Below are 10,648 nucleotides of genomic sequence, written 5' to 3'. Positions count from 1 at the left end.
TCAGCGCTTTTTTTCTGTGGGTCTGTGTGAAAACCTATAAAAATAACACAATTTTTCTGTGGGTATAAGTAACCCCGTCAAGAAAATTAATATTCCTGTGAGTTGGCCGCGGAACCTACAGGAAATCTAGCGGCCCACAGGGTAGCTCTCAAGTCTGGTAGTGACGGGATGATCTTGATGTTTCATGGTGCCCGTATCAAGCAACTACTTCGTACTGTTGTGCATCTTAGGAATCCAAGCAATTAATCCTCCAACATCTACAGTTCTACGCCATCGTCGTTGGCTCGTTGTGTGCGTGGGCAGCATAGTACGTGTCCAGTTGTAAACCACTCATATAAAGTGACAGACTACCTAAGTAAAGTGACAGGCTACCTAAGTTTAGTATAGTGAACACCATAGTTGGAAAAAGTGTTTCGTCCCTTAAAAATATTTATTTTCACAATTTTATTATTTTTTAAATTTATATATGTATTAAATTTGTGGAGTGATATATCCCATATGATATCTATTGATATTTTTTTTATAAAAAAGTTATGTCACCATTCCGGTGGCATGAGTCCGATAAGAGCAGTGGAGATGTATTTTTATCTCTTATTAGGTCTTGTTTTCCCGTAAAGGAGGGATTTGAAGGAGATTTGTTCCATATCTATTAGTAGATATTCAAGTACGTTGTGTTTCACTGTGCGCGGTAATCATTAGTGGAGGATGGATACCGCCACACTTGTTGTACTCTTGTACTTGTAACATCATTTTCTCGTAACAGAGATGCAGATCGCTCATGCTCCACCAACCATAATTCCGTGCAAAGAAAAAAAAAGATAGGCTAGTCCTAACTTCTGAATATTACGTCTAAGAATGAGACTTTGATTAATTAATCTTTTGAAATTTCGACCACCAATCTATTATAATATTAAAACAGTCTTAGAGGCACCACGTTTATTGTGTAGGCTAAAAATAGAAATACAATTTAAAAATAATTGAAATTCAGAATATAATAAAGAATATTAAAAGAATAATCTATGTTGTGAAGATGTTGCGGTTTTCGCTGGCGGCGTAATTAATACACCGTCAACGAAGATGGCAGATCTTCACTGGCTCGTCTATTTTACATGCGGTCCACTTACTCGACCGCTTCTAAAAATAACTTTTCACTACCTATACAGCTGCCCGGAAAAAAATTACTTCGCGCTATAAAAAAAAATCCTCTCCACCCTTATCCTTATCCCTTCACTCCTCACCACCCACTCATCCATTCCTCCCATCTTCTCTCGAGCGCTGCAGAGGGGCACGAGCCGTGCCGTGGGTTATGGATCCGTCCTCCGGAGGGGCGCGGCCGACGGTTCTGGCGGCAGGAGGCATCTTGGACAATGACAGCGAGTGGGTGGCGAGGCTCCTGGCGGCTGACTGGCGGCTGAACTCGGGCGAGGCAGCAGGTCGACGGCGAAGCTAGGTCGGCGGCCACTGTGAGGAGACGAGGTGGATCTAGCTCTGCTCCTGTCCTCCCTACCTCCTGGCGATGGATTTTTTTTTTCATATTCTCTGTGATTTGTGAATGGATATGAGTTTAATTAATGGCTTGTGATGGATTACAATGTTTGTGGATGAATTTCTTGAATGGATTATGAGATTTGTGGTGAATTTGGGATTTGTGAATGAATTAGGGTGGTAGAGAATTTTGGATTTGGGGTAGGGGATTTTGGACCTGTGGGGGATTTTAGATCTGGTGGGGGATTTTCACTTGCGGTTCTCTTTACGTACCCGCCATCAAAATTACATTTTCACAAGCGGCTCTTCTTACATTCCCGCCAGTGAAATTATATTTTCATAAGCGGCTAATTTTCGCTTGTGAAAATACTCTATTTTCACAGGCCTTTGATTACTTGCGGATGGGTTGGCCTTACCAAAAATATAAAATGGCCGCCAGTAAAAAGCATTTTGTAGTAGTGACTAAACGGATGTTTTCTACTTTTCTATAAAATATATAATTATGTTATGCCTTAGTGTTACCTTGACTTAAAGTTATAAATTTAAATGAGAACTTTGATGCCAATTATTCCGCACGCACGAGTATATCTATCGGATGTGATTTTCTTAAATTTGGAACATAAATAAATATTCTTGTTTGTAAGGAAGAATATTTTAATGAAAACAATTAATTCAACAGGATTACGGTAGATTTGTAGATGTTTTCGTAAACTTTATTTTCCCATGATAAACTTAATCAGCATATATTATATATGCATGGGGTAATTATATGATAACAAGCGAAACATAACTTAATTTTGTTTTTGAAATTATGATTTTAATATCTCCAGCATACATGGTAAGGTAGATAATAATTTGATTAGTTACAAAAATTTGTTGTACTATAAAGATTCGTTGTACTTTATACATGCCGCTTTTTTTTTTCTGACAGCCCTTCCTTTTTTTTATTCGTGACAGTCTCCCACAGGCCACAGCAAAACGGATCCAGATGCCTCCGTTCCCCTCGTGTTTGTTCAGGTTTAGGATGCTTTGTTTTTTTTTTTTTGAGTGATCTGCTTTGTTTGGAAGCCAGGCCATGTTCAGAACTTCGTTCCCCTCGTGTTTGTTCAGGATAATTTGTTTGGAAGCCAGGCCACGTTCAGAACTTTTTTACTTCTGTGACCAGGATCGATTCTATATCCAACGGTTGGTTTTTTTTTTTTACCGTTGCTCTATCTGACGGCTATTATTTACTCAGAAGTCTCAGTGACGTGATTCGTCCTAAGATTATCTCATGATTCTCTTTGCACTTGAGAGATATTGGGGTAACTTTTAGCGAAAACACTAATTAGCGACCAATCGCGCGCGCCCTTCCGCACGTGACTGGACACGTGTCGCGCACGGAGAGGAGCGGCGGATCGCGCGTGTACGTACAGTTTTCCTTTTTTTTTTTCTGTTTTCTTCTGCGGACGGAGCGCGTGTACGGTTTCCTTTTTTTTCGTTTTTTCTGTTGTCTTCCGTATTTTCGGTTTCTTTTTTCCTTTTTTTTCTTTTTTATCTTTTCCAGGTTTTAATACATGCGTATGCAAACTTTATATACGTGTATTTTTTTTTAGATTTTTTTACGTATGTATACAAAGTTTATATACGCGTATACAAACTTTGTATATGTTTTTTGTTTTTTCTTGGCTTTCGGTTTTTTAAATATCTATGTATTTATATATACAAAGTTTGTATACACGTACACAAAGTTTGTATACAACAGTGTAACAGTAGTAGCAACAGTGTAGTAGTACTACTAGTAGTAGTATAGTAGTAGCAGTAGAGGTAGCAGATAGTTTACTGTAGCACCATATTGTCAAATCATAAACTAATTAGGTTTAAAAAGTTTGTCTCGCAATTTACACGCAAACTGTACAATTAGTTTTTTTTGTCTATGTTTAATACTATACACGGGAACTAAACTAGGCCTAAAAGTTTTTTACCTAAAAAGACAGTAGTTGAAAGGCCTAACTACCGTAGCAAACAAAATTGACAGATAAACTTAAAAAAACCCGTATAGAATCTAACAAATTACGCCACTCATATAGTAGAATAAAAAGATCCTTGACTACCAACTCTAAGAAAGGTAACACTATTGTGCGTAATATCATGCTCCTTCTACCATAACATCATACATCAATATTGAAGCTAGATGAAAGATATGAAGATAACCTATGTGAGATTAAACAACTTTTTTTTATTGAAAACCTTATCATTTCAGTAATGTCAAAATTGACAAACAAAGTACACTAACCCTGAATAAAACCTTTTTCAAGCGTCTAGGCACTCCTCAGAGCCCGTTATCAAAAAAATTTCTGGTGCTTCGAGAAGGAGTGATATCCTATATATCGATCCCTACTAAGCATAGTTAATGCTATTTCTTTTTTCTCTAAATTAAGTCTAATCACCTTAATTGTTTTTATCCCTTGGATGGTTGATTTAGGTCTAAATTATCTCCCCCTTTTTCTTTTGTTATAAAATCATATCACCTTAGTTTTGTTTTTATGATTAATTTGTATTACCTTGTTTCTTTTCCTTTTAAACGATCAATTCATATGTGATTTAAATTGTTATAAAATACATCATCAAATGGTTTATATATAGTTTTTTTTTCAATAGTCGATCAGAGATAAAAATTATACAAAGTGTATAGATATTTTTTCAATAGTCGATCAAAGTCCTAACCACATATATATCTCCCATTAATTGCCATGTCGGAAAGATTCATACCGTGAAAATTGATCTTAATTTCGACCCAGAGTGTAGGTCGCGTCGTGCCATTCCAACTGATCTCAGACCCGAGCCCGATCGCGTGCTCGGGCCGAACGGCTCATTTGACCATTTTCCATCTATAGCTGTTAGCCACAATAACGTATTCCCTACAATCGTAAATATTAGACGTTTACAGGGTTAAACTTCTAAAATATTGATCATCATTTTCTACTAGAATATGTTACTCTAATAGGTTCATGATATTATGTATGTGAATTTTAAGGCATTTTAAATATTGTATTGACGCAAGTGTAGATTATACGTAAGGCATTTTTAACCATTCGAGATGTTGTTGATGATGGAATTTAAAGATATTGATCTGATCTTATTTTAAACATCAAATAATTTTCATTAGAGGGATTAATGACTATATATGTCACGCTATACGTTATATTTTGCTAAACTCCCTCCATAAGCACTGCATTAATTCAAGCCATCAAACCTAGAGAGACACTCTCCACCCACACCCCCATGGCATCCATTCCACTCCTGCGGCTGCTGCTCCCTCTCCCTCTTCGGGAGCACCTCTGGCCAAGCCACCACCGGCCAAACGATGCCGGCGTCGGAGCCGGCGATCTCCACCTGATCTTCGTTGTACCTGGGGTTGGCTGCAGCAACCTGGAGGCACGGCTCACCGAGGCGTACCGGCCGTCGGTGCAGCCGAGCTGCGGCGCGTTGAAGGGGAAGGGTTGGTTCGGGCTGTGGGACAACAGCTCGGACCTTTCGACGTACCACTACGGCGACTGCTTCAAGGAGCAGATGAGCCTCGTCTACGATCCCGTCAGCAACGACTATCGGAACCTCCCCGGCGTTGAGACCCGCGTGGCCAACTTCGGCATTGCGAGAGGGTTCCACTCGAAGAACACTTTACACCCGTAATATATTCATATTATATGTTGTTTTAACATTTTCTTATTTGATTTAAATTAATTTTGATCAAACTTATAGAAATTATAGCTGCATTTCTAACACAAAACAAGCATATTATTAAATTATTCTGAATATTAGTTTTAATGAAACTAATTTGGTGTTTGATAGATTTTTTTATAAATATTCAATCACATCAATCTGCTGATGATGTAGTACTGTAGTAATCTGTAGTAATTATTACTTAGAATAGTTATAATGTTGCCTACGCTGATCTACTGTTTTTCTTCTGTGTGCCTGATTTGTAGAGAAAGGTGCCTTGCAAAGCTTATAGAATAGCTGGAAGAGATGGGATACCATGATGGAGACAACATGCACGGAGTTCCCTACGATTTCCGTTACGCTGCTCCAATCCCTGGCCAGGCATCCCAGGTTTACTCGCGACACTTCAAGGAGTTCATGGAGCTTGTGGAGGCTGCAAGTAGGAAGCATCGCAAGAAGGCCATCATCCTCGGGCACAGCCTTGGAGGGATGGTCGTTCTAGAGTTCGTCAGGAGCACTCCATTGGCGTGGCGAAACAGGTACATCGAGCACCTCTTCCTGGTTGCGCCTACGCTCGCTCCGGGGTTCATGGGCCCCGTGAAGAACCTTGCCTCCGGGCCAAACGATATTCTCTGCGTCCCAGATGCTACGGACTTGTCCCTGCGACCAATGTGGAGGAGCTTTGAGGCTAGCATTGCCAACTTTCCATCTCCCGGGGTCTTTGGGCACGAGCCGATCGTGATCACAAACCAGAGAAACTACTCTGCGTACGATCTGGAAGATCTCCTTGCCGCCGTTGGTTTTGGCGACGGCATCGAGCCTTTTAGGAGACGAATGGTTGCGAGGATGAGCTACTTCGAGGCGCCCATGGTGCCGTTGACGTGCATCAATGGAGTGGGAAATAGAACGCCACGGCAATTGGTGTACTGGGATGGCAACTTCGATGAACCGGCACAATTGGTGTATGGTGATCGAGATGGGGCTGTTAATCTGATTAGCATGTTAGCGTTCAACGAGGAGATGCGTCGGCAGCCAGGACAGAGGGGGCAATTCAAGTCGATCAAGGTCGAAAACGCTTCCCATAGGGGGATTCTTACGGATGAATGGGCGCTAAAGAGGGTCATGCAAGAGATTCTTGAAGCGAATCGGGATTCTTCGTAGGCTATTGTGCTTATAAAACTTCTGTTTGAATTGATTTACAAGTATGTACACCGGTGGTTCCCTAAATTGGGATTCTCTAGTATTCTTTTGTGAATCGGGGTATGTATAGGGAAGAAAGATTGATATATGTATCATCCATACCATTTGACACATGAAAAATGTTGCATATTTCCCATTGTATTAAATATTTCTTGCCCATTTATATGCAAATATCCTTGGGTACCACTACGACAAAACAATCATCCCTGTCAACTCATTTGTGCCAATAAAACTAAAACCGCCAAAAATAAGCCATCCGTGCTGGCGTGTAACAACAACGGGAAGCGATAATCCCTCAGAGTGTTATCCACCGGTATGTATACATCAGTGACTATGTGTGCCGAATCTTCTTACCAACTGTAACACCCCGAATTCCATATAACCGATGAGAACTGTTTTGAGGAAATCCTATGTTCAAAACTGTATTCCTTTGTGTGTATTAAGTATCTGGTTCTCAGGGTTATAGATACCACATACCTAACAGTAGTTGACTAAATCTCGACAGGACCCACCACATACCATGTCTTATACGGAAACAACCTTCGGATATAGGAGTAGTTCCGCATAAGGAAGGATGAATAAAGTTCTACATGGAAACGACAAGGACTACTCGGATTGTATCTATATTGGTTTCCCTAGCTCTACTTGGACAAGGGGACACCTATAGGTATAAATACAAGGCCTCCTAGGAGGAGAGGGGACACGGAACAATAGATCAAGACACAAGAGCAACATACGCCAAGACAAGCCGCCGGATATCGACATCGGAGATAAGCCTATTTAGTCCCCATACGGTTCCTACGACTACTGTCAGGAGGGATCTAGCGCTATCTCTGATCTCACCGGATGCGGATTCGAGGAGGAAGACTACCCTGTTGTCGACTACGAGTCAGCACTTCAGACCGCCAAGTCGACAACAGTTAGATAGGCTACCCCAAATATTGTACTGGTGTGATTATAGTGAATAAGAGCAACGACCGACTTCGGCCAACAGGAGTAGGGTTATTACCTGACAATTCAGGGGCCCGAACCTGTATAAAAATCCTCATCCTATCTCTTTTACTACAATCTCGCATATATCCTAATACCAACGATCTCCATACTATGCAAATACCAGAATCGCGACATCAAACATCAACACTAGTTTCAAGAGCTCAAATCAAAACAATCGTTGTAGCCCGAAAATCTCACTCTAAAGTCCTCCCTAAAATAAAATCTCGATGTCAAATTCAAATCCTATCTTAAACCCTTCTCCACAAATTCTTTCAAATTTCCGATATATCAAAATTCACTGAAATCAGGAAATCTCCTTTGCAACCATGTAGGTTGTCAAGATTTTCCAATAATAAATTAAATTCTAATATCTCTCCATTTCATGTCTTTTTCCAAATTTATTCAAATAATTCTAAATAGCGAACCATTCCAAAAGTTCCTTGAAATTCTTCTATTTCCCTCTCATCTGTCACCTTTTCTTAAATCTACTCAAATACATTTCAAAAACCACAAAATCTCATTAATCCCTCCCCTTTGAAAATGAACCAAATTAATCCAAAGAACATCTAAATTTAATTCAAGACTCAAACCTCATATGAAATATACCAAAACTCAAGCAAACATCCTTCACTAGAATTCCTATAATATGTGCAAATTTGTGCATCAAATTAGATTCCAATATTGTAGCGCCCGTTCCATCGTGGCGCCTAGTGGGAAAATTAAATCTTAAAAAACCTAATTGCGAAATATGTTTCTTTGATTGTTGTCAAGTATCCGTGCCTTTCCCGATCTTCATTTCCCAATCTATCGTCGAATTCGGTTTCCAATTCAAATCATCTTCCAAATCAGATCCTCCCGCAAAAGTCTATTTTGCCTCCCTCGGGTTCGTGGGCCGATTTCTTCTCCCCTTGGCCCATTTCCCTCTCAGCCCGCTTCCTCTCTCCCTTCCCGCACGTGCTGTGCACGAGCACCATCCGAGAGAGAGAGCTCATATAAACTGCGATATTTATATAAATACTGAACATCAACACAATTTGTAATATCTTACTTTGGCCAGTAAATATATAAATTTAAACTATTTTAAAAGACATTTATAAACTGCGATATTTAGTTTCACAATAAATACAGTAACACGAATCGTTCTTACATCATCAACTATTTTTTCCCCAAAACTAAAAATGTTTGATTGTAGTATAACTTTAAAAGTGCTTATATCTGTAGAGAGTGTACTACAGATCCACCGTCGCATTCTAAGGAACTACGGGAGTACTGATGTAATATTGCACGGGCTAGTTAAATGGGATTTGTTAAACAACAACTTATTAGCTCCTATTTTCATATGTATATATATGCCATAGATATTAGAAGTTCTAATGGATTTAATATACAACTTCTTTATTTTTTTTATTTATAGATACTGTTGTACTTTGTATACATGTTACTGTTATCAATCTAGTTCCATGACCATACGGCTTAGAGATTTTCCATTAATACTAGTATACGAGGTCGTGTATTCCTGCGAATATAGCCATCACGTTATCCTGTAATATACCGTGTATAAGAAAATTCATTAATTTAATATGTAACTGAAAAATATATTGTAAAGGATGCATAGGTAATGTTGGGAGACGACTCCGCGTCGGACGTCCGATATTCCACCAAATATCGGACACCCGACTGTTTACGCGTCATCACACCACCTATGTATACAGCATGCAAAAAAGAAATCAGTCAGTCAAATGTTCCAGTTAACTAACGAGTGAAACATCAAGTTATATAGGTTGAAACAAAAAATCATCAACTGAAACATTTAAAAAGTTTATGAAACATGGTGAAAATACACGTTGAGACATATCACTATCACATATGAAACAACTAATGTTAATGGATTGAAACATATGTTTTTCTTTCATCAAAATATAATCATGTGATATCTTGTTGTAAAAATTTAATTACAAAGAATACAACGGTGTGATCGGATAGATTGGATAATTAGTTTAAGAGAAAAATCGTTTTGAAACTAGCTAAAATGCATGCATGCATGCATGCATGAGGTGGAGAGAGAGAGAGGAGAGAGAGTAGTAACAGTTTAGTTTTGTGAAACATGCTGAAGACACGTATTGAAACATATCCCTATCACGTATGAAACAAAAGTGTTAATGGATTGAAACATATAATTAGTTTTTATCAGAATATAATCATGTGACATCTTGTTGTAAAGATTTAATTACAACGAATACAACGGTGTGATTGGATTGTAGATTAGATAAGTAATTTACGAGAAAATTTGTTTTAAATATCGTTAAAGGTGCATGTTATAGGCTTGGATAGGTGTATGTGTGTCACAGGCTGTATGTCCGATTTTTCACCTTGCTTCGGACGTTCGAGGAGAAGCGTTTTCCGTAATGTTGCCCTATTGCCGAGGTTGGGCTATTACATTGAAGATGTTCTAATTTTTCTTATGATATGTCTTAGTTACAACGATCGATACAAATATTATCATTGTTATGGTTATACATGTGAAACGTATATTGTTATTGATGTTTTTTTCACCCATTGCAATGCATGGCTAATTTTGCTAGTTAAACATGATGATCTCCTTGCATTTATTGATTTCTAAAGAGTGACAAAAGCCTGAAAACCAGTTATTTTTCACCCTCAACTATCGATACCAGATGAAAAAACCACCGAGCACCTTTGCAAGCTGTTTTGGTCTACGTGGCAGCCCAATCAGCAATTCTTTTCTTTTTAAATCAGCGGGCCCCTCTCTTCTACCCCTCACCTCTCTATCTATCTCCAAAATACTCTCTCTTCTCCCTCCCTCACCAACTAACCTCGAGGACGGTGGCGGGCAGAACTCGAGGTGACGAAGGGGGCGGCAGAGCTCAGAACGATGGCAGTCGGAGTGGGCGGCGGCGAAGAGGGCGTGTGCAGCCACCGGCGCTCGGGACAGCGGTGAGGTTGGAGTGGGCGGCAGCGTAGCGGATGCGATAGCACATGCAGAGCTCCAACCCATTTGTCATCGCGCTGTCCAGCCCCACCCATGACACCCTCTTCCCTGGCGGCGAAGGTACGGCAGTGGAGGCGAGCTCTTCATTAACGGCCAGATCCAGCCAATGTGGCTCCCGCCACTTGACGACGTCGGTGGTAGCGGCGAGCCGATGCGGGAGCACGAGGCGGGGATGGGAAACGAGCGCGGTGGACGCTTCCCTACTCCGCACATGGCTGTCTCCGCCGCCACACCTTCATCTTCGACCGCGCCGTCACC

The 10,648-nt window shown here is 40.0% G+C and overlaps 1 protein-coding gene across 2 annotated transcripts; it reads left to right on the top strand.

Moving 5' to 3' along the window:
* The first annotated feature begins 1,281 nt into the window (after positions 1-1,281).
* Positions 1,282-6,528, top strand: LOC9268578 (lecithin-cholesterol acyltransferase-like 1). Of its 2 annotated transcripts, XM_066307883.1 has the most exons (4): positions 1,282-1,476; positions 2,443-2,502; positions 2,596-5,153; positions 5,454-6,528. In XM_066307883.1, exon 4 carries the CDS (start codon positions 5,494-5,496, stop codon positions 6,346-6,348), a length of 855 nt encoding a protein of 284 aa, XP_066163980.1. In that variant the 5' UTR covers positions 1,282-1,476; positions 2,443-2,502; positions 2,596-5,153; positions 5,454-5,493; the 3' UTR covers positions 6,349-6,528. The 2 variants fall into 2 exon arrangements, with proteins under 2 accessions (XP_066163980.1, XP_066163981.1); XM_066307884.1 differs by lacking the exons at positions 1,282-1,476; positions 2,443-2,502 and having other exon boundaries at positions 4,691-5,126.
* Positions 6,529-10,648: the final 4,120 nt, after the last annotated feature.

This window comes from Oryza sativa, chromosome 2 (assembly GCF_034140825.1).
Source record: "Oryza sativa Japonica Group chromosome 2, ASM3414082v1".
NCBI classification, from domain to species: domain Eukaryota; kingdom Viridiplantae; phylum Streptophyta; class Magnoliopsida; order Poales; family Poaceae; genus Oryza; species Oryza sativa.
This window is presented reverse-complemented; position numbering and strand designations above follow the sequence as displayed.

What these genes read in the sequence shown, in the direction of transcription:
- LOC9268578 (XM_066307883.1), top strand. Translation starts at nt 5,494, where the DNA reads ATGGGATACCATGATGGAGACAACATGCACGGAGTTCCCTACGATTTC.